Genomic DNA, 26,520 nt, shown 5'->3' on the forward strand with positions numbered 1-26,520 from the left:
CACGATGAGGGACACGATGGGAAGTTTGGGGAGAAGAGGTCTTAGTTCTGCGTGGCCGGGCACGACGTGCCACGCCACCCAGGCAGGACCGAAGCTGACGGGGACCTCGGTGGCTGTCCCCGCAGGGACTCCCGACCCGGCCCCGCTAGGAGAGAGGGTGTGATCCCTTCTTAGAAGAGCAACGGCAGGAAAGCTGGCAGCGAAGCTGGTGGCCTCACGTGGAGACGGGYGGATGGGAGAGTTTGCTCCCGTCGCCCCGGCTAAGCCTGGCCGCAGGGAGGGATTCGACCGTGCCGATGAGGCGGGCAGAGGCCGCAGGTCGGAGCTGGCGTGGGTTTTGCTGGGCTCTGGCCCGGCACCGATTCGGGAGAGCTGTGGCGGCTGGGGCTCGAGGCGGGTCGCTGCACCTGGGGCCGAAGGCGCGTGTCCACCGGCCGTGCTGTTCTGAGCAGTTCTGGGCTTCCTCGCTGGCTTGAGCGTCGGCTGTTTGACCACGCGTGCGCTGCGGCCTCGCTCCTGGGGTGGGCTGTCTGCTGGGAGCGGTTCGTCTCTTAGACGTGCACCGTCAGCGATGGTACCATGAAAGATATGCAAGGGCTTTGGGGTGCCTCGCGGGATCTGAGCTCTGGCTGCTTTGGCTAGTGCTTCTTGAAAGCCTTCTGTGGAGGGAATCCCTGCCTTGTTGGTTCCTGGACATCTCCAGATGTGGACATGGCTCTGGACTGTGTCAGTTACCCATTGACCTAGATGAGGAAAAGCTGAACTTGCAGACTGAGCATGAGTAGAGCCTGGCCCCAGTTCTGCTCCTGTTCCCGCTGGGTGAGTCCCAAAGTGCTCCATTCACTCCATGAAGCTGCCTGGGCTTTACGCTCTGCAACAAGCCAGCTTTGGGGCCAAAAGTGCTGCTGCGGCACATAGTGTTTGGGACTCGTTGCTGCAGAAGATGACCAGCTGTGGACTCTTTTGACTTCTGGTACCTGTACTTTTCCAAAGTCTTTGTACCTCCCAGAATTTTCCAAGCTGGAAAACTGCTAATCAAGCCCACATCTTCACGGGTGAAGTTCTTTTTTTCTTTTCTTCCTCTTACTGTCCACTCTTCTAGTGCACAGGCCTCTCCTCCCCTCTGTGCCCCACCAGAGCTCCAGGAACATTAACACTGGAGTAGCTCAGCACCGCAGTGGGGATCTGGGAGTCCCAGGGCTCCCCTTGCCCGTTTTGATGGAGCCCCTAAACCCTGGTCTCTGTTTTGCCCTGACAGGCCGTCACTCAGTCCCTGAACGCCATGACTGAGGACATTTATACCAATGGTTCAGCAGCTCTGGGCAGTCCCTCCCACACGAATGGCCGCGAGGTGCGGAAGATCCGCCTCGTCCAGTTTGAGAAGGTCACGGAGGAGCCCATGGTGAGAGCTGGCAAGGTCCCAAAGCTTGGTGGCACTGGAGGGGGGGGCGGAGGGGCAGGCAGAGCCATGCTGACGTGCTGGCCTCAGGGAGTCTGGAGATCCCTGGAGACCTCAGCCACGGGAAGAGAGTGCTGGAGACTGCCTCCTCCCTGGGGACCTGGAGGGAGCCTCATCAACAGGTGATGCTTGTGCCAAGAGGAGCTTCAGCAGGTTGGACTGGCCGAGCAGAGGGCTTTTCCCCAGACACCATGCAGCCTGCCATGAACACTGGCCTGGAGAGGACTTTGCTGGGAGCACGGGAGCTCTCCCCTCCAGCGGGCAGTCATGGATTTTCCTGTCTTCCAGGGAATCACGCTGAAGCTGAACGACAAGCAGAGCTGCATGGTGGCCAGGATCTTCCACGGGGGCATGATTCACAGACAAGGTAACGGCAAGGGACAGGGAGCCTCGCAGCCGAGGCCCCGCGGAGGCAGTGTACCAGGTGCACCTCTGCAGCTGGTTTCCTTCTGTGCAGAGATAAGGCAGCTCTACAGCACTGCTGGCTTTTCCCTATCGCATGGTCAACTCTATCCGTTCCTCCACCAGGAATATGTCAGGAACCCAGGACTCACGGATCTCTCTTTCTGCGTGGTTGTCACGTGAATGCATTGGAGGCTTTTAGGGAGAATTCAGGGGTTGGGGGAAGGGACCTCCAAAAATGGGACCCGAGGCTGTCTGTGTCTGTCTCGTGGTGGGGTCACCGTAACAGATGCATTATACCCCAGAGACTGGGCAGGAAGCTCTTCCCATTCCTGAAGTGCATGAATGGGACAGACTTGCTATGGACTGGCTCTGGAAACCAAAGGAAGGTGCCAAAAGAGATAAATAGGTGCCATTTTCCGGTTTTGGCACTTGCAAAAGGGGGCATGGAAATGAGATGTTTTGTACTTACAACAAGAGGCCCTTTTCCAGCCTTGGGTCCAASTGGGAAGCCTGAGCTTACCCCTGCTAAATTAACCCCGGAGCCATTCTAGTAATGCTGCTGGAGTCTGATTTATAGCAGTATATCCGAGGCTGAAATGTGGCTGGATGCATTGCCTGAAAGCACACAGCGAAGCACGCTTGCGTTGTTCAAGGGCTCCGTAAGGAGACTGTCCTTTGGTTTCAGCTGAGATACTTGAGGCTGGGTTGGGTTACCTCCAAAGCGGACGCTTTAGCCGCAACCTAAAGCGCTGGAGGACATCATTACAGAGAAAAGCAACCCGAGGACCTTCAGACTGGATGAGGCGCGCGCGTTGTTGGGTGCGGCAGGGGAGGCTTCGGCCCCCTCCCCGCTTTGTCCCCTGCGGTTAGGTGATGCGCGGGGCTCCGCCAGCGCTGCCCGGGGAAACCGGACCCCGAGGCGCTGGGGGCCACGCTTGGCTGGGGGGGGCGGGAGGCCGGTGGAGCTGCGCGGTTTGGGTCCGGTGAGCGGCTCTCGCCTGCTCCTGCATTTCACGGGTTTGTTTCTCCCATCGCTGGCAGGCTCCCTTCACGTGGGTGATGAAATCATAGAAATCAATGGGCAGAGCGTGAGCAACCACTCGGTTGACCAGCTGCAGAAGATGCTGGTAGGTATCTGGTTTTGGTGGGGCTGTTCCCGAGGAAGGACCTTTTTTTTTTTGTCCTGCAAACGTGCACGTTGCCTGGTTTTTAACCCCCTGCTACGTAGCAGAGCCAAACACCAAGCTGCCCGCATCCGCGCGATGCAGCGGGAGCCGGGGCCGCTGTGCCGAGGTGCTTTCCAAGCCAAGAGCCGAGGCCCCGTACGCAGCTCCAGCGGTCTCTGCTCGCTGCTCGTTTCGGGCCTCCCGAGAGCGGCATCACGCGGGTCCCTGACGTGTCCCGATGTGTGTGGGCGCTTGGCAACCACCTCTGCTCACGAAGGCGTGCGGCGCTCAGCTGCTGAGCGTGGAGGCCGGCTGTTCTCGCAGCGCTCTGGGAAGAGGGCCGTGCCTTGGGTGCTGGCCGGACCGTCGCCTCCCTCCAGCCCCAGAAGGGCTGGGATGAATGGAAGGGACCATGTGGGGGACGGAGACCTGAACTGCTCCTGCGGGTCACCTTCATGCCATGTTCCTGCTGCTCAGGTCATGGTAGTCCTGCCCGGCCCTCGCTAGGGAGCAGTCCCAGACCCATCCGAGCAGGGTCTCGGCCGTGCTTTGGGCTCACACCTGATCCGTGTGTTGCACGGGGTCCTGGTGGAGCAAGGCCGTGGCGGTACTGGGGCGCCCATCAGCAACCGCAGCAGGAGGCCTGGACCCCGCTGCGGCTCGTGCTAGCCCCATCACCCTCTCCCCAGGCTACCCGCAGCCGGGCTGGAGACGGGGCAGATCTGCGGCGTCACGCTGGTGATGCTTAGCAGGACCCGCAGCCGGCCCTTTCTTGGGGGTGCTGGTGTCATCCCATGGGGACAGGCACAAGTGCAGGAAGGCTGAGCTACCCCAGCTTCTAGCCCAGCCCCAGTAGAGCCATTTCTGGCTGGGCTCCTGGTGCCCCCCGGCACCACAGCATGGCTGGGAGCACCCAGGAGCTCCCAGCTCCCTGGAGCAGGTTGCTGCTCTCAGGGTGGCTCCAGGCACCACCTCCTCCAACACTTCTTTCTCTCCCCTTCCTTTGTTCACTAGAAAGAAACCAAGGGGATGGTCTCAATAAAAGTCATTCCCAACCAGCAAAGCCGCCTTCCTGCTCTCCAGGTAAGTGCAGCCTCCGGACGTGCAGGCCAGGCCGTGCCATGGCTGCAGGGCCGGGTGGGACCAGAGCAAACCACAGGGACCGGAGCTGGGGAGAGGGAGGCAGAGCTGGCTTGAGACCAGGGGAGGGATGTCGGGTTGGCTGCCGGAGGATGGAGAGCCTTGTGCTGTGTTTGCCCCGGTGCAACCGAGAGCGGGGTTTGGCCCTGCCACGGACGTGTCACCCGAGGTGCATGTAGAAACCTGGCCGCCTTTCAAAGAAAGAGCCCAGCGGCGCTTTGCGTGCGGCGTCTGGTGGTGCGAGAAGCGGCAGCGCGTGCGCGCCGGGAAGCGCGAGGGAGTTTCCTGCCGCCCTCGGAGCCGCTGCCGTGGTGGAGCCCCGTAGCCACATCCCGGCTCGGAGGTCGCAGCGGTGCCTGCAGACGCAGCGCTCGGCTCGCGCCGCTCCCGCGCCGTCGCTCACGGCCGGCACGTCGCGCGGGGAGCGGTGACGTAGCTCCGGCTGCCGCCAGCTCGCGAGCGAGCGGGAGGAAGGAAGCGCCGGGGAGGAGGGAGGCAGCTCCTCCAACCTGCCGCCCTTGCGAGGGTGGGGGGATCCCGTACGCGCAGCACGGGGACCCGCCGGCTTTGCCCTCGACGCCCTGCTGTCTGCTCCCTCCTGTGGTCAAAGGGGTTGCCCGAGCGCTCGGTTTAGGATGGTGGGGAGGGCTCGCTTCGCCGCGCGGCGCTGGGACGCTGTCCTGCCCCCGGGCACAGCCCCTCCGCGAGGACGAGGACAGGCGGGAATGGGAGAGGAGCCCGGGATACAGGGTGGGGGCAGGACCCTGGCGCAAGGACGGGGCTGGGATGCGCCGGGGCAATGCCCCTTCCTTTCGTCCGTAGTCCCTTACCCAAAGAGCCAAAGTCTCTGAGCTCGGCCGAGACTGAGAACCGCCTCCGTTTCTCTCTCACGCTCCGGTGTCCCCGTTCCACCTCAGACAACCTTGCACGTGTTTGTTCAGTAAGCGCTGGCCTGCGTCTGCCCTTCCTCACCGGCTGTCCTCCCGGGCCTGTCCCGGCCAGCTGCAATCGGCTCAGCGCCCGGGGAAAAGCTACCGCTGGAAAACAAGGACGTGGGGTTGCTGGCTTGGCCCGGCTGGCGCCGCGCTCCGGGCATGACGCAGGGACAAACTCCTCAGCAAGGACAGTTGTCGTCCCGCTTGAGCGTCCAGGACTGTGGTGGCATCCGTCCCCGGGAACCGCAGCTCGGGGGCTCCCCGAGTGGCTGCTTGTCGCAGTCCAGCACCGGGAGTGGAGCAACTTTGGCTTTTGCTTGTTGATTGGGACCTTCACTGCACGGCCCGACGGGCAGGACGGCGCGGGTGCCAGCGCCGTGCTCCCCCAGGCAGAGGCTGCACCCCTGCCACCCCCCCCCCCCCAGCCTGGCAGCCGGCCACTTCGAGGCCAGCCGAGGGCCTCTTTGGGGCCATCGTGTTTGGGAGGATCCCTCAGGTCCGTCACAGTCACTTCCAAACTGGGCCTGGATGCAAACCGCAGGTTTTTGACTTTAAATATGGGGTGGGGGGGGGCGCTTCCTGCACAGGAGCCTGCTCAGCATCTGCCCTTCAGGCCCCAGCGAGGGGGCAGGCAAATAGTGCGCACGTGGAGCTGGATTTGGCCCTTGCAGTCCTTGGGCAATGGCTGGAAGGGTTTGAGGCTGGCTCTCAAACTGTGTAAGGGAGGATCTTTTCAAGAGCAGCGTGAACTAGCTGTGCCTGGCTTGGGTAGCAGGGCTGCGGGAGCGGAGGTCTCCATGCCGGTGCCCGGCCGTGCTCGCTGCGCGTCCCGCGTGTGTTTGTGCTGGCAGACCAGCTTCCTGGGCACTGGAGAGCGCTTTCAAAGCAAGCGCAGGTCCAGAGGAGGTGGCTGGACTGATCCTGGAAGGAGAGCCCTGGTGAGAGGTATCACAGCTTCAGCTGTGATTTTTCTGGCAGCAAAAGGGAACCAGGGTCATGTCCTGCTGGCCCGATGCTTCCTGCAGGCCACAGCAGCACTGTCAAAGAAGGACACTGTGTGGGAAATCATGTTTTAAGAAGGACAGTGTGGTCTGTCCTACCCAGGAAGCAAGACTTCCTAGACCCTGCCCGTTACAGCTCTCTGTCCATCTGAGGATGGGGCACGGACATCACCCAAGTGTGACCTCCTTTGCCCAGCTGCTATGATGTGCCGCATTTCTGGGATAAATAACTTGCCATGGTTGGGCTCACACGAATGCAGGCTTCCCTTGAGCGTAGGTCCGCTGAGGCTGCTTCCCTCGCAGACAGGATCCTGTGGCACGACCGCCGGGCAGCACTGGGGGCTCCGATACCCCTGCACTCTCCATGGGTTGGGTGCATCGTGCCCAGCACGTGCCAAACTAATACAAAAGCCTCAAACACAACAGGGAGCACCTTTGGCTTGTAGAAGAGCCCAAAGGACTCTGCACCGTGACTGCAGGCTCCCAGCACCTTCTGGCAGGCTTGGGCCCATAGGACAAAAGCTCCAGGAGAAGGGCAGTGCCAGGACTATGCTTAGCCATGGCCTGCCTGTCCCCTGAACGCTGGCTTTCACGCCCTGTCCTCTTTTCCTCCATACCCTGTCTTGGCCTTGCCTCTGTCCTAGTCCTGACCTGCTGACTTGGCCATATCCTGCCTGGTGCACAGGCCAGAGGCAAATTGCGGCAGCATTTCAGCCAACAACCTGTTCATCCAGGCACTGAGAACCAGCAGCAGTGCAGAAAACGCTGGTGGCGGTGAGCCCTGGAAGCCGTGCGCGTTGTCTGCCCTCCTCCCAGCGAGGGGTGACTCTCATCCATCCTGTTGCTCTGTGACGGTCTGTTCTTCCTGAACAACCTTCCTGGAAAACAAGGTCCATGCGTGAGAGCCACGAGGCATTTCTCTGCTGGCTTTGCAAAGCTGCTCCGGGGCAGTGAGAGCCTGGAGGTGCCTGCCAGCTTTGGGAGGGCCCTGAGGGCGGAAGGCAGCGGCATTGGGCTGCTCCAGTGGAAGCAGGTGCTCCAGGCTCCCTCCCGAGGAGCTGCAAGGAGGAGGGATGGGGAAAGGCCACTTTCTCACACCTTCTCAGGCCCCAGGGCTTTCCCAGCCGCAGGAGGGTGGCACAGTGACCTAGGAAGCATCAGCAGCTCATTTCCAGTTGCAACTGTGATGAATTTAACTCTGTAAGAGCAGCTGATCCTGAAGATGCCAGGCACAACACTGCAGCCTTGGAGAGCTGAAGCCCCCCACGCCATGCAGGGGGGGCGCGTGGCGCTTGGCAGAGGCCAGGGTGAGGCAGCTGGGGCTGGAGACGTGGCCTTCCCCGAGGGCCCCGGGGTGCAGGGACTGCAGGTTGCACAGCTGTGACGGGCCTCCACGCTCACCCCATCATGGAGCACAGCTGCTGTGCACCACGCTGGTCTGGGTGCTCAGCCGTGCTGCTGCTGCAGCCTTCCCCTGCTCTTGCTGCCGGATGGCTCAGCTCGCCAGCGSTGGCCTCGGGGGGACTGAAGGGGGGCTACGTGCTCAGGGCTTGAGCACCAGCTCTGGGACATGCAACCCTACATGGAGGCAGCAGCTGTCTTCCTGCCTGCCTCACCTGCTGGGAGGTCTCACTGCAGCTCTATGCCCAAGAGCTGCCTCCAAAGCCTCGTATACGTCTTCTTTGCTCCCTATAGAGCTTGGGGGACTCGGAAAAGGGGCAGAAGGCAGGGTAGGAGGGATGCAGCTGGTCTTCAGTCCCATATACACACAACTCCCTGGCCAGCCTTGCGGGACCCGGAAAGCACCTGGTGCTGGGGGGCTTCCAGAGCAGGGGCCTTGTGCCCTGAGCCCGGGCTGCACGTTTGCCGTTGCGGGATGTGATGTGGCCAAGCCCAGCCGCCCAGCAGAGCCCTGCTGACCCTGGCCCTCTCTCTTGCAGATGTTCATGAGGGCCCAGTTTGACTACGACCCCAAAAAGGACAACCTGATCCCCTGCAAGGAAGCGGGGCTGAAGTTCCAGACCGGCGACGTCATTCAGATCATAAACAAGGACGACAGCAACTGGTGGCAGGGCCGCGTGGAGGGGTCCTGTACCGAGTCGGCAGGCCTCATCCCCTCTCCGGAGCTGCAGGAATGGTAGGTTTCCGGGCAGGGAATCCTGGTCCAGGCACAGGCGCTAGGCTCAGTACAGCCGTGCCCCTGCCCCAGATGCGTCCCCGGGCCTGGCAGCTGGATCTCCATCTCAGGGCCGTGTCTGGGGGTCGGTGTGGAGATGCTTTGCTGTGCATGGCGAGCGTTGGGTTTGTGCCGCAGGGTGGCAGGAGGTAGGGGTGCTTGGGCTGTCTCACCGTGGCCAGCTTGATCCACCAGCCCCATGAGGGTACGGTCGCTGGATTTGGCTAGATCGCTGGATTTGGGGGGGCGGCACACCCACCCACCCACCAGTGAGCGTACGCTGAAAGGACTGTGACCGTGTCGGGTAACCCTGGTGTCACTGCTGGGAAAAGGAGGCAAGCATCCCTTCAGCCGCCCCAGGGTGAACTTCACCTGCCCCAGCGCTCGTCCTGCTCCTCTTGCCCTCGCGCGCCCGAGGGACGATCCCGCTGCTCCCCGGGGCTGCAGGGCGGCACGCGGGCCACGGTGGTGTCCTCCTCTCTCGGCAGGCGCGTGGCGAGCGTCACCCAGTCCAGTCAGAGCGAAGCCCAGAGCTGCAGCCCCTTTGGGAAGAAAAAGAAGTGCAAAGATAAATACCTGGCCAAGCACAGCTCAAGTAAGCGCGAGCCGGGCGCCATCGACAGCCCTGGCCGTCACCCTTGCGTCTGGGCAGAGGCAGGTCTCCCCCGGGGGGTTAAACCGAAAGGCTCAGCTGTGCTGGCAGTGGGACCCCAGGGCTGGCAGCCTTTTGGGGAGGGGGGTCCCTTCTCCAGAGGGCTCATCCTCCCCTCTGCCACGTCCCCGTTACGAGAACACGCTGGCACGACCGCGGCGCCCGGGCTGCACGGCGGTGCCCGGGGCCAGCGGAGCGCGGGCGTCGGGCGTCAAGCGCCGCCAGCTCCTCTGCTCTCCTCCCGTGCCTCCCCGGCACYGCAGCCTCGGGAAAGGGAGCTCCTGGGCTACCAAATCCCGCCGGCTGCTGAAGGCAGGGCAAGCCTTGGCCTTGCCGCTGCTCAGCGCTGCGGGAAGCGGCCAGAACGGCTCCCCGCGGCCACCGAGCAGCGTCCCTGGTTCGGCGGCGAGCGTGCCCGTCGGGCGCCCGCGTCAATGCCCCGTAACAGGACCGTGCTAAGCACCGCGCCAGCGAAGGCGCCGACCTGAGGACGTGCTGGCTCCTAGCCCGGCCAGCAGCTCCGAGCGCTGACAAACAGGGCCATAAATCAGCCGGATAAATAAAGCTCCCCCAGCAACAAGTTCTTTGCAGCTTCCCGCTGCCTCCCTACCCCCTGCTCCCGGTTCCTGCTAGGCTGAGCAGAATTACTGGGTGAGAAAAGCTCTGGCTTCTCCTTCTGGGCCTGTCGGACCAACTTCTCAGCAGCCCCTCCACAAGCCACTTACTGATGCCTGCTGATGCCGGGGCTCTGCTCCCAGAGGAGCCAGCCAGGGCTTCGCTCACAGCCCTCGTTGCTCCCTAGATTTTGCCAAAGGATCAGTCCAACACACACACACATGGTCCTGCTGTTGGGGGCAAGCCCGCCCTGACCGCCCTCTCTGTCCTCTGCCCCAGTTTTTGACCAGCTGGATGTGGTGTCCTACGAGGAGGTGGTAAGGCTGCCTGCTTTCAAGAGGAAGACGCTGGTGCTCATAGGTAGGTCCTGCCCCGCGTCTCCTCCTGCAGCGTGGCAGGGCTCTGCGTCATGGTCCCTTGGGGAACCAGGGCTGAACGCAGGCCAGGGCAGCATTGTCCTGCCCAAAGCAGATCCCAGGCCAGGCCCCGGAGAGCTCTGCACCTTCCCTCGGACGGAGGGCTGCAGGGGGGCCCTGGCCTCTCCTGCCTGCCTCCTCTGAGCCCAGCTCCAGCGTTCRTCTCCCCTTCCGCGCAGGGGCCAGTGGCGTGGGTCGCAGCCACATCAAGAACGCTCTGCTCAGCAACAACCCGGAGAAGTTCATGTACCCAGCCCCGTGTGAGTAACCACGCTGGGGCGAGGGGCGCGCGGCCCTGCCCCGGCACCCCCCCCCCCCCCGGGGCAGAGCACACGGCAGGTTTCCCCTCACCTCCTCCTTCCTGAGCCAGCAAGGCCCAGCACAGCCAGGACCTTCTGACAGCAGATGAGACAGGAGGTGGGGAAGACGTTCCTCCAGCACTTCCCAAGCCCCCCACAGCAGAGGCCACCACGCAGGSCACCGCAGGGCCCCTTCCCTGCTGCCTGGACATAGCCAGCAGATAGCCCCAAGGCTGCAACCACCCGTGTTGCAGAGACACCTTGGTCTTCACGTCCCAGCGCAAGGCTGCAGTGCCTAGATGGCTCTCCTGGGGCTGRCTGAGCAGGGATGAGTTGCCTTCTCATCCCAAGCAGGAAGGAGTTAAAAGGGAACTAGTAGCCTCATGTTGGAGGTACCAGGGTCCTCTCTGCTCTTCCTTGCCCCAGCCCCAGCGCTCAGCCTGCGAACATGAGACCTGCTCCCCTGCCCCAGTCACCCGGAGCAGAGGCCACCCAAGGGGTGCTCTGCGGCAGCAGCCACTCCAGTCCATCCCCAGGTCCTTCCTGGGGGCCAGCACCCGTCTGAGGGCACCAGGCATTTCCTTCCCTCCCCAGACACCACACGTCCCCAGAAGAAGAACGAGGTGGACGGGAAGGACTACTACTTTGTCTCCACTGAAGAGATGACCCGGGACATCTCAGCCAATGARTTCTTGGAGTTTGGAAGCTACCAGGGAAACATGTTTGGCACCAAGTTCGAGACGGTGCACAAGATCCACCAGCAGGACAAAGTTGCCATTTTGGACATCGAGCCCCAGGTAGGGAGCACGGGGAGGGCCAGGCAGGACTGAAGCTGCCCTGGCTCCAACTACCTTGTGCTGGCCACCTTCTCCAGCAGGCTGCCCACCCGTCCTTCGCAAAGTGACAGCGAAAGGCCAGGGAGCGCTGGAGGGGGGGGGCACCGCTGGTCCCAGGACATGGGTACGGTGAGGGACCCATGCCAGGACTCCTGCCCCAGCATCACCCGCTCGCCCCCTGGCTCAGGAGTCCACCCCCGGAGCCCACAGCCCCCGACGAGGTGCTGCCCCCCCTTAGCCCACCCTCACGCCCCAGCTGGGGGACGGCGGACAGCCCCGCACCACGCAGCGTGGGGCAGGAGGGGCAGCAGCCAGCCGGCAGCGCTCGCTCCTGCCCCGAGGATCGGCCGCGCTCCGGTAACTCCACGCGCTCTCTCCGCAGACCCTGAAGATCGTCCGCACGGCCGAGCTTTCCCCGTTCATAGTCTTCATTGCCCCGACGGACAAGGCGGAGCAGGTGAGCGGCGCGCTGCCACGAGGCTACGGCTGTGTCCCCCTTCTGCCAGGCTTAACCTGTCCCCAAACACCATGTCTTAAGGCAGGGGGGAGAAGCCAAACAGCAGCCCAGGGCTCTCCCTGCTCCATAACCAGGAGCAGCTTCCTCCTCCTCCTCTACACTGATTTTTGAGAACAGGGCAACTTCAGCAGCCCAAGCCCGAGAAATAGGAATCGGAGACTCCTGCAGCCCTAGATGCTCCCCTGATTTCCRCTCCCCGCAGCAAGCCTTGCTCCTGTAGCATCATCAGCTGCTAGCATGCGGCTGGGTGCACAGCTCAGCACCCAGGGGCCCCGTCTCCAGCCGCAGCAGCAGGAGAGCGAGTTCCCCTGTCATCAGCTATGCAACCGGCACACGCAAACAGCAGCTCATTCCATTCTTTGGCTCATTAAGATGCTAATTCCTCCAAAATCAGGACGAAAGCGGCACTGACGCTGCCGTTAACTCATGCAGCACCGCGCTCCCCGCGGCGGGCTGGCAGCCGCAGCCGCTTCCCGCTGTTGCTGCCTCCCCCGACACGCCGCAGCCCGGCTGACACYGCCGGCGAGGGCTGACCTCCCCAGGGAGCGGTGAACCGGCGGGAGAAGAGCCCCGTGACCGAGTGCCGCTTGCGGCCCCAGAGAGAGGAATCACCTGCTGCCGCAGTGGGCAGGGCCAGCCCGGCTGATGCACGCGCTATGTTTAGCCATCTGGCACGGCTCGGGTATCGGCTTACTAGAAGGGACAGAGCAGGGCCAAAGCGTGACCTAGCAGAGCTCGGATGACCCAGGCAAACTGTTTATCGCTCTCCTCCCCCCCCCAACGATAGCTGCTGAGCAACAAACAGCAGAGCTGCAGCGATCACGTCATCCCGGGCTCAGCTCCCCCCAGACACACGGAGCCGCACGTGTTTCAAGCTCCGCTAGAGATGAATGCAAATCGGTCTGGACTTCCCCGTTGAGGGCATTAACCACGCCGAGGACCCTGCTGCCGGGGCACCCCTGCTAGCTGCTGGGCTGCGGGAGATGAGCCACATGGGCGGGAGGGGGCAGGCGGCTTTCCCGAGCTGAGCTCCCCATCCCTGCACCCAGGGCCACCCCGGCTGCTGCTCACACCCAGGAGCAGCACCCCGGCCCAGCGCGGAGCCTGCGCATGCCCAGCACCCCAGGAGAAAGGCGCTTGCTGCCCAGTTAAAGGGTCTGTGGAGGAAGAGACAGCAGTGGGCTGGGGGCGACGGGGACAGCCCTGCCGGCAAGCTCCGTTCTGGCCGCAAGYCAGGGGAAGGGACCACCTTGCAGCGACCGTACCCTCAAACCAGCCTCAGGCCTTGAGCTGGCTGCGCCGTGCAGCGGTAGCCACGAGCAGCCTGCTGCTGGGTGAACCTTATCGCCCTAGGGAGCTCTACAAAACATCCTAAAGATGAGCACGAGGCCAAGCAGAGCTRGCCTCGCTCCAGCAGGTAACCTGATGCTCACAGCGTCGCCTAAAAGTCTAGCAGAAACCCACAGACACCTACTCCTGGGAGACGCAGCAGCGCGCTCAGCCTGTCAGGAGAGATGCAGGGATACTCTGTGCTCTGATAATGAGCAACAGGTTGGATTAGATGTTTTGTGGGTGAGAGGAAGCTTGTCTGTCGGGGTGAGCTGTGCAATTCCTCCCCTGCCTGGTCTTCTGAGCACTCTCCCGTTTCTTGCAGTCAGAGGCTTTGCAGCAGCTCCGGAAGGATTCAGAGAGCATCCGGAGCCGATACGCACACTACTTTGACCTGTCACTAGTCAACAACGGGGTGGATGAAAGCCTCAAGCTGCTGCAGGAAGCCTTTGAGCAGGCCTGCAGCTCCCCGCAGTGGGTGCCCGTCTCCTGGGTGTACTGAGAGCGCGTCCGACCCCAGCCGCTTCCCATCAACCCAGCCTGCAGAAACGGGGAGAAGAGAAACCTTCTCCTCAGCTTCCCCGATCGACACACAGCCCAACACAACTCCCTGCCTCCGCCGTTTCATGGACACGGTCTCAATCGATCCATCGCGCACAGGGTCTGCAGATCTCCTCTCCTGGGGGAACGCAGGACGGAGCCCGCCCAAGGGATGAAACGCCAGTGCTAAGTTACAGGCGACCCCAAGGCATCCCCCTAGCTCAGAGCACAGCTCCCCGCCTCGCCAGGCGGGCGAAAAAGCACAATCCTGCTGTAGCACCCAGCTGATCTTGGTCTCTGCATCAGTCCTGAGGCAAGCTGTAGCACAAGGGCCTCCTAGGAAGACATCCTCTGCCATTGCGGGTGCGCAAACTGTGCACCACACACACTTTGAAAGCCTGGCTCATGTTTGTAAGGCTTCAGGGAAGCCCACAGCTCGGGAGGCTTCTCACGGACTGCACCAGAGCTCCTACCTACAAGGGTTTCCCCTCACAAACGGGGAAGACCAGAGAAGGGGTGAACGTGGATTCGACAAGGGAGGCTTGGAGCATGCTTTCACCAGGCAGGGCTCCCCCCCCGCGTTCGGGTTTGGGGTTTCTGACTCACCCTGTGCAACTGTAACTTGTAAAAACGCCCTGTATTTCAATTCTCACTGTGCAACTCCAATTGTTATAGGCTGGACAGAAATTCAGCAGCAGCTGAGTAAGTCCCAGAGACCAACCCCAGAGGGACAGTTCATTAAGTAAATTAGAGCCAGTAAATTATCCATTGCATGCAGTAGAAACAGTGTCTCTACAAAGATCATCCAGGCATGTTTTCCAGAGTCTAGGGTGTCTCGCACACTGTATGCAAACGTAAAAGCCACCCACACAACGGGATTCCTTCTTATGCAGGAATGTACTGACGCACAAGTCCCAGCCTGACCGCGTCCAGGAAGCTTCACCATGGCTCCTGGGCAAACCATAGCCATCGTTTTGGAGAAAGGATCTCATTTGCGTGTTCAGCAGTCGGCAGTGGGAGAGGGGAAGGGGGTTAAGAAGCCTTGTGCAATTCTTTTAAGGATGCCAAAAATAAAATCTGTTAACGTGCAATAGGGACCTTTGTTCTGATCCACTGCAGGGAAACAACGAGCAGCAATAAACGTGTGCTGAAACATTGCCACGACTCGTGTTTCGCATCTTAGGCTGAGCCCTTGCTCCCAGCTGAAGGTCTGCTCCCACCTCCCCGAGCTGGGCACGCTCAGGTAAGGCAGGCCAGGACCAAATGGGTTCTCCAGCCACTGCCAAACCCTTCCTACAGCTCACCCCAGCGCAGGCAAAGGAAAGAAAATACCCAACTTCCAGGCCTGTGCCCCCCTGGGTGTTCCCCACGGGGAGGGCAGCCTCCAAACACCTCTAGTTCAGCGCTGGGGAGTCCCTGCTTCAGGCCTGACCAGCAGCAAGGGCCCCTCCAGTGACAGCCCTGGCTGACACCACCACTGCTCCGTGCCCGTAGCTCCTTCGGGCAGGCAGCGCAGAGGCACGTGGAAGGGACAGCCACTACCTCTTCAGCAGCGCGCGCGTGTGTGTTAACTGCCTCCCCACGAACCGACCTGGCAACACTGACCTCCAAGAGGAGCCAGGTGAGCAAGAAGAATCACCCACTGAAAAATAGGGGTTGTTTTATTTTTCATGTAAAAAAGGAGTAAATAAAAATCAACTTTTTCTGCTCAGCTCCTGACAGCCACCAGCTGCTGGCCCCACTGTCCACATGCCTCACTAGCTTCGGAGGGGAGAAAAGTCAGACCAGGAAAGAGACGATCAGACAAAAGCAGGGCTAAGACAACACTACGGTCTCTGCAGGGATAGAAACTCAGAACAAAGCAGCCCAGATCCTGCCCCACCAAAGGGCTGAAATCCCAGCTCAGCACTACTCCTGCGATGGAGGAGACCTCCTGCTCCCAGTGAGCCACCCCAGCTACAGGAAATTAGGACAAGTCATTCTGAAACCGCTGAAGCTTCGCACCTAGTGCCCCTCACAGAGCTGCCTTTGGCCAAGCTGCAGCCCCAAAGGCCTCCAGTCCTGACAGCCCTTTAGAGAAGCATATGGGCCCACCGCTTCCTGGGCACTTTGCCCTGCTCCCCAGCAGTGTCCCCATTTCCAGCCTCTGGAGCATATTAGATACCAAAAACAGGGAAGGCAGCTGAGCGCGCTGCAGTCCCATTCTAGCAGTCGGGCATGGAAGAGCACAAAAAGCCAGCAGGAGGTAGGCTCCAGCAGCATCACTGGGGCACTGGGTCTGTGGAACAGACAGCACAACTAACAAGCAGGTCCCCACACTACAAAGCGAAAAAGCAGGAATTTTATGTTCTAATCTTTTTATGATAAACTTAAAAAAGTACCAAAGAATATCCTTTGGTAGAATATGTGATCTCTGCTGGCTGAGGGTCAAGCCAAGAACATGGTGAGCTTAAAACCAGGGGCCTTAAAATAACCGATTCAACCATCCCCATGCCAAACCCATTCAGATGGGCAATGACTGGGCAAGTTCACGGGCATCAACACATTCTGCGACTGTCAGGTAACAGCTCTGACCTTGGAAGAGAAGGAAGAAAGAGGCAGGACAAGAGAGGGGGAAAGCATATTCCTCCTTCTCATAGTGAAAATGGAGACACCAAGAGCTGCAACCTCCCTGAAGATACCACTTCCATTGGCATCAAGGCRTCCAGCTTCCCAGAGCAGTCCAGTGCAGGGGCAGTCAGGCAGGCACCCCTCTCCTCTGGCTACCCTTAAAACAGGATGAGGAGAGGTACCTAAACAGGGCACACCCTGGGCAAACACACCCTCTCGCTCATATACACAGCGGAAAAGGAGCTTGGAACTTGCTGGCCCCGCTGCCAGATGGCCAGTCCTCTTTTTCATCAAGGCCTCAGACTCCTCCCTCCCCACCGATGAGGTCGCCTGCTTTGGACAGATCCAGTCGCTTACTCCGAGCTCTCTTCTACCTCCTTTTGTTTCTTCTTCTTCTTCTTCTTGGTGCTGGTCTCACTGGTCTGTGAAGAGGTTGGAGAGATCAGRAAGGAATCGAAAAGGAATCATTTACTGCTCATTTCTGGGGAGGCATCTGGCACCACTGGAATGAGGCATTCGCAGAAACACGCATCTTCGCTTCCCCTTCCCACACTCTCAGCCCCAGATATCCGAACACCGCAGCCCCACTCCAGATCCCGTGCAGGCTCCCCATGGCTGCAATTCCCCCCACCCAAGCACCACACAAGCACGTTTACTACAAGCCAGCATCACGCTAGGCCTGGTGCCACCCTCCAGCAGGGGCCTGTTACAGGGCACCAGAGGTGGCCTGGCAGGAACGGGTACCCACCAAATGCCCCAGGCACCGAGGGATGCTCAACCCATACGCTCCATCCCTTCCCCACTGCAGATCCATCCCCACAAGCCTCACCTGCCCAGTATGTCTCACCCACCCTCATCCAGGCCAGCTCACGAACAAGCCTACATTGAGACATCTTCCCTCTGCCTGGGGGGACCCCGGTGCTTTGAGGACATATACAGCAGGATGCTGACATGTTTATCCTAGAGGCAYTAGGAACAATCTCTCCCAGCGCTTGGACCACACCATGGCAGCCCCCAGCTACGTACCACTTCCATTTGCTCTCCTCCACTCTCAGCAGCCTCTTTGGCCTTCTTGTCTTTCTTCTTCTTTTTCTTTTCCTTTTTGCTCGGCTCATCTGGCGGTGGAGTGGCAGGGGACGGTGGGGTCACAGCCTCCTCACTTTCACTCTCCGACTCTCGTTTCCTCTGTTAGGGGAACATGTCGTCAGACAGGTCATCTCCCAAAAGGGCACAAGTGATGAGCTGTTGGCTGATGCAAGCTCAAATCGCTACTGCCTTGACAGACTCAATCCAACTCCTCAGCCCATTTGGAATAGGAGAGTGAGCTACCAATGGCCAGAGGTCCCTTCCAGCATACACTGTCTAGCATTCCCCTCTATCAGCTTGTATCCCACAGTTCCCAATGCTCCCTGCACCCCATAGTCTCCAGAGTTTGAAATGCAGCTGCACCCCCCTAAGAGCACGCAGAAGCCCTGCCTGGGAACATCAGAGGCAGCATCTGTATAAAATGTGTAAGGACAAAGGCATAAAAGGACACTTCAGAAACTGCCCATGGTTTCAGAAAGGTTCTCTGGAATAACATTCCTCTACTGTGGCTCTATCAAACACATTGCCTTGGATGTTGCAGCATGTACAGCTCAAGTCAGAGCTCCTCATATCCCCTGACTGCGCTACAAGAGTCACAAGGCCCAAAACAGACCTGATTATACCAGACACTCCTGGCGATACTCACTTTTGGAGCCCTCTCCGGCTCTGAGACAGCTCGGGGGACTGCTGCYGCCTCTTTCTTGATGGTATCCCTGAAAGAGAAGAGATCCCAGACTGGGCAGGACTGTCGCTACCTTGCACCGGCCCGGACAATTACAAAGCTCCTTCCCCCTCCCAACAGCTCCTCAGCCCAAGCCAAGCATTGGGGCAGATGCTCAGTGTAGGGAAGGCCCGCAGCCCGCACCAGCGCCCGGCTGGGCTGGACAACGGCAGGGCCTCCCCTCTTTCATTTAGCAGACTGACTCCCTCTGCAGCCACAGCATCAGGCTGCGGAGGGATAACCGTCTGCTCACACCTTTCGCTCCCCTGTGACCGCAGCAAACACAAGCGCACACAGCGGGGCCAGGCAGCAAAGACACCTTGCCAGGCGTAACACGGTCTAAGCACAAGCAGGAGCACCCAGGGCAGCACTTGCTGCGCGTAGCCTTCCCTCAGTGCGTCGCTCCGAGCCCACCACCCTCTGCTCACCTGTAATCCACATACTCCTTCTTCCACGAATCCGGCGTGCTCTCGTTGGGCTTCCCGTGCTTGTCCAACAGACCCTTCTGGATCATCATCTTTTTCTGGCTGGCCTGAAAGCAGAGCACAAAAACTCACACTGCAGCTCCAAGGCGCAGAAACCCTGCCGTGTGTTTCAGCCACGTGGCGCAAGAGCAGATATCCCAGCGACAGGCCAAGCCAACAAGTGTATCGTTACTCATCCGACACTTGCCCAAGGACCTCYGGACAATTAACAGAAAGCATCCCCTGCACAGCAGCCTCCCACCTCCCGCTTCCTCCCTCCCTGTGGTTATCTCCTCAGTAAAGGACGGCTAAGTTGGTGGCAGCAGCAATAAAGCCAGAGAAAGAGGCCTGCCCAGCACTTCGCTTGCCTGCGCTCAGATCCTTGACCAGCTTTCTGCAGCTCAATGACCCGCTGCGTTGCAGCTGCACCACTGCAACTGCTAAGGCAAGGCAAGAGCTCTTCACCAAAGGTTCAGAGAKACTCCGGCTAGGCTGCATCACGCTGCAGCTAGGCTGCATCACATTTGCTGCGAGATAAGCGTGGGCACATCCCCAGCACCTTCTGCCCTTCTCTCGAACCAGGGTGATGCCATGTGCCACCGCGGCTTCACACCACGTTTGAAGCCTAGGCTGTAGCACTGGCTGAAGGGAAACTACAGGTCAGATGGAGCTAGAGCTGACTGCTGCTACAAATCTGCCTACTCCCAGGATCACCAGCTGCACAAGAGAGGAGAGGGATCCGAGGTGCACAACCCGCAAAAGGTGTTCCTACYGCTCCTGTCCTTCAGGCAGCATTTAGTTTCTTTCCACACAGTTTTGCATTTCTGCACTGTCACAGTTTTGTGAGAATAAAGAGAAGCTCCTTTCTGTCCCCTCCTGAGCCATCAGCATTGGGTGATAGATGAAGGTCATCTTTGCACAGAGTGCTCGTGCCATCTAGGTGACATCATTTGGCTCTTTACAGAAGGAGGGTTCATGCGCAAACCTGAGAAGCCCAAACCTGAGCATTGGCGACAGCCCAGTTCCCTGACACAGCTCAACCCACAACAGGAGGGAAAGCCGGGCTCTCCTCCGGCACTGAGCTGACACGGCCCCGGCACTGGGAAGTACCACTGTCGCGGCTCCAGAGAAGCACCGGGGAATTTACAGAGGGGCCCAGGAGAAGAGGKGGGGCCCAGCTCTGCCCRAGGGTGCCCAARCCCCACAGYCCAACAAGCTGAGCCCCCCTCTCCTCCCCGGGATCCAACACGGCACCAACACCCTGCTCACCTTGGGACCGAGGCCCCATTTGCGGGGATACGTGTCCCTCTCCATGATCACTCTCTTGATCTTCGCCACTACTCCGTGGTCACAGGTAGAAATGACCGCGGTGGTCATCAAGGCAACCGCTGCAGAAGKGGGCAGAAAGTCCACAAACACTTTAAAACCCAGCCAAGCCACAACAGCTCAGATGCATAAACCTGCTGCATTTGGCCTGCTCTTCCTGCATCACCACMACCATCAGGCGGCTTCCCCCCCCCAGCCCCCAACAATGCCACATCCCCCCAAAACCTCACTGGAAGGGATTTCTGGGCAAGCCCTTCAGAGAGTCACGCTGTTCAAAGCATCAGAGTCAGGGATTAATAACAACAAAGGCACAAACCCTCRGGCTTGTGCCAGAACATCAGGTCTGGATGGTGAACAGGGCGAGCCCGTCACCGGACAAGGGCAGAGCTCCATAAGCAGACGTCAGAGCACTTCTGCTAGCTGTCACAGCACTTCTGCTCAGGTCAAGGAAATGCAGCGTGTTTAAAGATGCGGCTGAACTGAGCCACTACATAAAGAAGCAGCGCTGCTCCCTCCAGACTTCCCAGCAGTTTGTAGAGCCAAACTGGAGGAGACTAATCCTACCAATACACGTTAAATGTTTGTTGCTAGCTCCCTGAAACAGTCGCTGCAGCCATTACCGACAGCAGGGTGGAAAGGCTCAGCTGTATYGCAGCGCTTCACCTCCAAGGCCCCTCAACTGCAGAGCACCCGGCCACGCGGCACCGAGCACTGCTGCAGACAGACCCTTCTGTATGGTACCTTCAGCACATGCCACCTGCCCGGCTTCTCCCAAGAACCCAGTTAGGAAAAAGCACCATTTCAAGTCACTTCACAGAAGCTGGGAGCCACTCAAGTCCCTTTACACTGATCTCCTCCGTAGGTGTGACGTGCCAGGTGGTAGTACGTGATCAGACATCATCCCTCATCTCGGTGGGGATGGAGCCCCCACGGAGGGGGGCTCCARCCCTGCCAGCACACCTCGCTCCTGCAGGCAGCCAGCCACAGGCCCCAGCAACCCCCAGTAGGACACTGGCAGACTGCGGGGTCTCCRGAGGCCGCACAGCACCCAGACCCTAGAACAGGAACCCGGGTGCTGCAGGAGGGCAGCGCCACTGCACTCAGAGAATGGATAAACTTCGTCATCACCTCACATACAGAGCACACCCGAGCCTCACGCAGCTGAAAGAGAGGATCCCTTCACGCCTGGCCAAGGACTGGCTCCGAAGCAAAAAGACAGCTTGTAGGCCAGGCGATAAGAGGTAATAGGAGCACAAGGGTTTCTGATGACCCTCACACAAGCAATGGATTACCCAGCTTATAACTTGGCTCTGATGCAGCTGCTGTTTCTTAACCTCCTGCTCAATGCCAGCTGCCTTGCATCCTAGCTTGCTAGGCCAAGCCACCCCACAATTCCCACCAGGAAGTGCTATTTAAGCCTTCTGTGAATGGGAACTCATTTGTCACACATTCACTGGCATGTAGTCTTATTTCTGCATTTAGCCAGGCACAAGAAGAACAGGGAGCTTCATACCTAGGCATATGGCTTCTCCTTTTGTAGTGATGACAACAATCTCTTGATTAAGCTCAATGCCATCTTCGTACCTCAGGACACCAGGCAACATGATCTTGGCTCCATAGCAAATGGCATTAACCTGGAGAGGTGGGGAACAGCAGGTCTTACAGTCTATTGCAGAAGACAAAGCACCTTAAGAAGCGCCTCAAATCACTTTAGCTTCCCTTCGCCATTACTGTCCCAACAATAACATGCCCACACGTTTTGTATGGTGGAGAATGAGAAACAAATTTGAGGGCTTTGGAGAAAGCAAGCAAAGGAAAGCACCTGCCAGCAAACAGGCTGCGAGGCAGATCTCTTAGAGGCATCACACATGCTCCTAAAGTGAGGAGAGCACCATCTCTGCCATTCAGGTCTGGGCTCTTATATCTTACTGCTGATCTGGCAGCAGCCATACTAAGTCCTACATGATGCTACACACCATGAGGATCCTGATCCCCCATTTGTTATACTAGCTATACACATAGGAGGGCGCTTTGCAGATGTCAGCTGGCACTAACTCAGCAACTTACCGCACTGTCTTTCATAACTAGCCGCTTGTGTGAAGTCAGTAGCTTCTCTAATGGCAGGATAACCCTTCGCAGGTAGCTGTCGTCCTTGTTGTTGTCGTACTGCCATTGCGCGTCCAGCACATCATGCATAGTCACCATGTTGTCCTGAAAAGACACAACCCTTCTAAAACTTTCCAGTCAGCCACCRACTCGAAACAGACACAAGAGAACACAGCTAAAGACCAATGGCAAATACTGTGCTGAAAGGGAGCAGAGAAAAGATTCTGAACTCAGAAGTGTCAAAAAAAGCAACCTAAAAAAGGCAAGAACAAGTATTTTCTGTCAACAGTTTGAACCCCTCTGGCCCTGACCTTTGTTACAGCAGACTTCAACCATCTTAACTTCAGACTGCACTTGGATCTAGTATGTAAAGTACATGAAATATGAAGTGTGACCAAGCTTACACAAATACCTGGGACTTCTAGACAAAGGAGATCAGGGAGTAGAAGCTTAAATTAACCAGCTCCTCAAACTGCAACATGCAATAAATTCTTGAGGCAGCTGTGCATCCAGCACCTGGACTTCAAAAATGACTGCAAACGATTACATCTGTGATAAGAGCATGGATGGATGAGGAAGCACTTGCACTCTGATACTCCTGCTCTACAGGGAGAGAAATTGGTCCTGGAGCTCAGACTGGCAGTGGGATGCAGCTGGGCCCAGACTGAAAAGCCTACGCAGGAGTTCAGGATCACTGAAGGCTGGCATCCTCCAAGCGCGTCTCAGTGGAAGCACGCGCCTCGCACTGTGCTGCGACACCAAGTGGTTGCAGATAGCTAAGCAGACAGCTCACATTCCTGAACTCGTGGCACACGCCTGGCTTGTAGGCTGAGAAACACAGGTGGCTTAAGAAAACTTCCAGTCACCATGGTGCATTTCCCAGCCACTCACTGTCCCAAAGTTTAATTACCAGAACAGGGGCAACCACCCTGAACTGAACTCAACACTTTGGTTCAGACTGTCTATGGCAAAAGCTCCCACATTTTGAGGGCTGTTCACAAACATAACTTTTCCGAGCCACCACGCAGCTACACTTTCTTCTACCACTGTAAAAGTAACAAAGTTCTGAGGAACTTTCACAATTCCAGAATTGCCAGTTACAGTTAGTCACCACTCTACCTTCTCTCCCAGAATCCCTGAGCGCACTCTCCGGAGCTCTTGCATCTGTCCTCCAACACCGAGCAGCAAGCCAAGGTGAACGCAGAGTGTTCGGATGTATGTGCCTGCTTCACAGCTCACCCAGAAGATACCTGAAACACAGACCAGGCGAAGAGCACTTAAACATAAGTCTAGAAATGAACCAAGTCTAGAAGCTCTCTCTGAGAGAAGCTTTGTGTCTAGCCTCTCACAGAGCCATCAGCATTGGGTGATAGATGAAGGTCATCTTTGCACAGAGTGCTAATGCCATCTAGTTGACATCATTTGGCTCTTCAGTGAAGGACTGGGCTCTACAGACAAATAGATGGGATTTGTTTCTCAGCACACAGAAGCAAGGCAAGAAGCAGTTACTGCTTGACAGCAGCAAGACTTTAACAATCTTACGACATCTGCAAGGAATAGCAAGCAGCCTATTTCACAGGGACTTTATCAGCTGATGGTTGAAAAGAGAGAAGACAGTGCTATTTTACCTAATCTTCTCTCAGGGTCATACTCCACTAGCTTGCTCTCGTAGATGGTTCTGACTCTCAGCTGTCGCTTCACGGCAGCGATGAGGGGTGGTCGCTGAAACAGTGCGCCTGTCAGAGTTTCTATCGCCTGAGGGCGGAAGCAGAAGTAACAGGTCACACCTCTCCCATTAGCACACCTAATATAAAAGTGCCTTGGGTCTCCAGACATTAGGACCACTTCCATGAGCGAGAACCCACAAGGTTCATCATTGTTTGGCTAGGTCACATTTAAAAAAGCCGAAATGAACCAGGGATGTGGTCAAAATGCTGCCCCAGCTGTCAGTGAGGCACAGCTGGGCTTTCTCATCAGGTGGTAGTACGTGATCAGACATCATCCCTCATCTCGGTGGGGATGGAGCCCCCACGGAGGGGGGGCTCCAACCCTGCCAGCACACCTCACTCCTGCAGGCAGCCAGCCACAGGCCCCAGCAACCCCCAGTAGGACACTGGCAGACTGCGGGGTCTCCGGAGGCCGCACARCACCCAGACCCTAGAACAGGAACCCGGGTGCTGCAGGAGGGCAGCGCCACTGCACTCAGAGAATGGATAAACTTCGTCATCACCTCACATACAGAGCACACCCGAGCTCCATTCCTACCCTCTCATCTCCCAGGGACGCTGAACACTTTGCGCTTCAAGTGTCAGCACAGCTAACAGTGTGCAGAGACTTACCCTGGCCAGCTGGGCCTCACTTTCAATTGCATTGTGCAGCCGAACAATTCCCACATACTCTTTGCCTAAAAGAACGACAAGAGCAGTCAGGAGTGGCCACTTGCATTTAATGTTGACCTCAAGGTGCACACTGCTACACAGTCAAACATCTAGAAAGCCCACCAGATATCTTCGCAGTCACCTTTCCTAGACAGGGCAAGTAATTTATTATGCAGTTGCTTGCTCTTCCAACAAAAGAAAAAATCTAAGCTACAGGTATATTCCTTTRTCAAGTGTTACTTCACTGAACTTGTAGACTGAGGCCACCTAAAGCCATGAGTCCAGTTAGTACACAAATTCAGAAATGTTTTCCTTGACCTAAAACAGCACAGGCCCCTGACAGAGGGAAAAATGATCAAAACACTTGCAACAGCATGCGCATGTTTTCACTGGCTTGGAGCAAGATGGCTAAACAATCCTTGAATTTAAGTCCCTCAAGACCAAGAGTAGCCCTTTTGTAGACAGGAATGGAAATCGCCAGCTTGTCTTCAGAAGAACTCTGCACTTCCCCAGTCAGTTAGACTGAAAACGGTCCCAGGGCAGTAAACATACCTGCACTCTGCTGAGATTTGACCAGTCGTGTCGCCCTCTCAATGCACACAATCAGGCACCCAGTCACCTTAGGATCCAGAGTGCCACTGTGTCCAGTCTTCTCCACTCGAAGGATGCGTCGGATCCATGCAACCACCTCATGGGAAGATGGATTGGAAGGTTTGTCGAGGTTAATAAAGCCTGACCTAAAGTGCAAGATGACAGAGATTAGAAATTTAGCATCAGGGCAAACAGAGCAAGTGTGGAACCCTTGATGACTTGTCATGTCTGCCAAAAAAAAAAAAGGTATTTCTAAATGAAGAGCCAAATAAAAGCTTAGCCCCACAGCTGCTCCCACTGAGACCACAAGGAGTTACTCCGCCCACGGCTCCTCTGAAAGGCAGGTCATATATTCCAAGATCAAGCAATTCTCATCTCTTCAGACTGCTGATCACTATTCAGTACTTAAATCAAAACACTGCACACAAACTCCAAGCAGCCTCCATGACTTTCCATAAGACCCCTCAGAATTTCTCAGGCATTTGCATGCCTGTTGGCAGACCAGCCGCAAACCCAGAACAAAACAAACTTCACAAGAAGTGGCCAGTGGGTCCTATTTCCGGATTTACCATCTAACAGCGAGGTACAAAGGCAAGCAGAAAGGTACAAGAGAAATTCAGAACTCAAAACATCACAGACGAAAGCGGTCGCTGCCACTTATATTCAGCTGCCACCGTCACGAGATCACCTGAACATATTAGCTGTGAAAGAAAGATAAGAACACTCTTGCAGTTATTACACTCACCTAACATAGTCRGCGATTTCTCTCTTCAGGGGATTAGCACCAGAAGGAAGGGGTGTGTAGTGTGCTGTCAACACATTCAACTTATCAAAGTTCTACAAAATCCAAGCAAAAATTATCATAAGTAAAATGCTCTCAAGCTCACTGTGCCTCAGTTTCAGCAGTGCTTTACCCTAATACAGCTCCCCAGCTGTACACTGTCTGATTCGTATATGTATCTGAAAGCACCTTTTCCCAATTAAAAATGATCTAGGAAGGCAATCACAAGGTCTTTTTAGAAAGAGAAAGAAAAAATCCTCCACAGGAAAAGATGAAATGAAATGACAGAATGAAAAGCTTTAAAAAGTGAAATAAATCCAGTGTGCCTCAGCACCTCCGTACAAAGAGCTCAGAAGTCCATGTAGGCCACAGGCCACTCTCAAACCAAAATAAAGAAGAGCTAAAGAAATTCTGCACGGTCTTTACAAGGGATCATAATGTTACAGAGTAGYGTGCAAACGATAAGGCCAGGCGAATTGTATAGCATGATTTTTGCATGCAGTGGCTTGGCCTCTGCTTTGAAGGACACATAAGCTGTTTTTTTTGGGGGGGGGGGAAGGTTTACAAAACGCTGAGGAGGAGCGTTGCACCTGTACATGCCCGTTCTGAGAACAAAAGAAAAAGCACGAGCACGGGAAGCCCGTCGACGCCCACTACCTTCAGCAGCAACGGCCACTGGGACGTGTCCAGCTGGGCCACGCGGGACTCGGGCTTGATGAAGAATTCCTCCGTATGCTGAATATCCTGCAAACGGACGAAATGACCCAAAATCAGAGGGCTGAAAGGCGCCGGCCGAGCTTCCGCCCGCCACCACGTGCCGCCTCCCCACGCCTGCCGGGGCCGCTCCCCGGGCAACGGCTGCTCTTTACTCCGCGATATCTGGCTTAAAACGCTGCAACCGCTGCGGCGGGCGGGCCCGGGAGTCACCGGGCCCGGGGGTCACCGGGGGCGGGAAGAGCCCGCCGCTGCTC

General features: G+C 57.6%; 2 protein-coding genes and 5 non-coding genes across 7 annotated transcripts in view; 1 reads left to right on the forward strand and 6 right to left on the reverse strand.

The window, feature by feature from the left end:
- Nucleotides 1-15,805, forward strand: MPP1 (membrane palmitoylated protein 1). Its single transcript, XM_026066205.1, has 11 exons — nucleotides 1-1,402; nucleotides 1,748-1,826; nucleotides 2,906-2,991; nucleotides 4,045-4,113; nucleotides 8,047-8,243; nucleotides 8,771-8,877; nucleotides 9,829-9,909; nucleotides 10,145-10,225; nucleotides 10,859-11,061; nucleotides 11,483-11,557; nucleotides 13,272-15,805. Exons 1-11 carry the CDS (start codon nucleotides 1,283-1,285, stop codon nucleotides 13,446-13,448), a joined length of 1,275 nt encoding a protein of 424 aa, XP_025921990.1. The 5' UTR covers nucleotides 1-1,282; the 3' UTR covers nucleotides 13,449-15,805.
- DKC1 (dyskerin pseudouridine synthase 1) overlaps nucleotides 15,130-26,520 on the reverse strand; it is a 15,558-nt gene continuing 4,167 nt past the window's right edge. Inside the window, exons 3-15 of the mRNA XM_026066269.1 lie at nucleotides 26,207-26,293; nucleotides 25,514-25,605; nucleotides 24,730-24,914; nucleotides 24,139-24,203; nucleotides 23,428-23,554; nucleotides 22,919-23,049; nucleotides 21,761-21,904; nucleotides 21,207-21,327; nucleotides 19,637-19,755; nucleotides 18,332-18,435; nucleotides 17,829-17,895; nucleotides 17,123-17,281; nucleotides 15,130-16,518 (exon numbers count right to left, since the gene is read on the reverse strand). Of these exons, the coding sequence (XP_025922054.1) occupies nucleotides 16,450-16,518; nucleotides 17,123-17,281; nucleotides 17,829-17,895; nucleotides 18,332-18,435; nucleotides 19,637-19,755; nucleotides 21,207-21,327; nucleotides 21,761-21,904; nucleotides 22,919-23,049; nucleotides 23,428-23,554; nucleotides 24,139-24,203; nucleotides 24,730-24,914; nucleotides 25,514-25,605; nucleotides 26,207-26,293 (1,470 nt within the window). The 3' untranslated portion in view covers nucleotides 15,130-16,449. The remainder of the gene's footprint in view (nucleotides 16,519-17,122; nucleotides 17,282-17,828; nucleotides 17,896-18,331; nucleotides 18,436-19,636; nucleotides 19,756-21,206; nucleotides 21,328-21,760; nucleotides 21,905-22,918; nucleotides 23,050-23,427; nucleotides 23,555-24,138; nucleotides 24,204-24,729; nucleotides 24,915-25,513; nucleotides 25,606-26,206; nucleotides 26,294-26,520) is intronic.
- On the reverse strand, nucleotides 19,247-19,322 carry LOC112966371. Its single transcript, XR_003253585.1, has one exon. It is a non-coding gene; the product is annotated as a small nucleolar RNA SNORD83 (small nucleolar RNA).
- On the reverse strand, nucleotides 20,580-20,826 carry LOC112966370. Its single transcript, XR_003253584.1, has one exon. It is a non-coding gene; the product is annotated as a small nucleolar RNA SNORD17 (small nucleolar RNA).
- LOC112966373 lies at nucleotides 22,619-22,753 on the reverse strand. The gene has a single exon (XR_003253587.1). It is a non-coding gene; the product is annotated as a small nucleolar RNA SNORA36 family (small nucleolar RNA).
- LOC112966372 lies at nucleotides 23,151-23,226 on the reverse strand. The gene has a single exon (XR_003253586.1). It is a non-coding gene; the product is annotated as a small nucleolar RNA SNORD83 (small nucleolar RNA).
- On the reverse strand, nucleotides 23,787-24,034 carry LOC112966374. Its single transcript, XR_003253588.1, has one exon. It is a non-coding gene; the product is annotated as a small nucleolar RNA SNORD17 (small nucleolar RNA).

Source organism: Apteryx rowi, unplaced genomic scaffold, assembly GCF_003343035.1.
Source record: "Apteryx rowi isolate R43461 unplaced genomic scaffold, aptRow1 scaffold_24, whole genome shotgun sequence".
In the NCBI taxonomy this organism is placed as follows: Eukaryota; Metazoa; Chordata; class Aves; order Apterygiformes; family Apterygidae; genus Apteryx; species Apteryx rowi.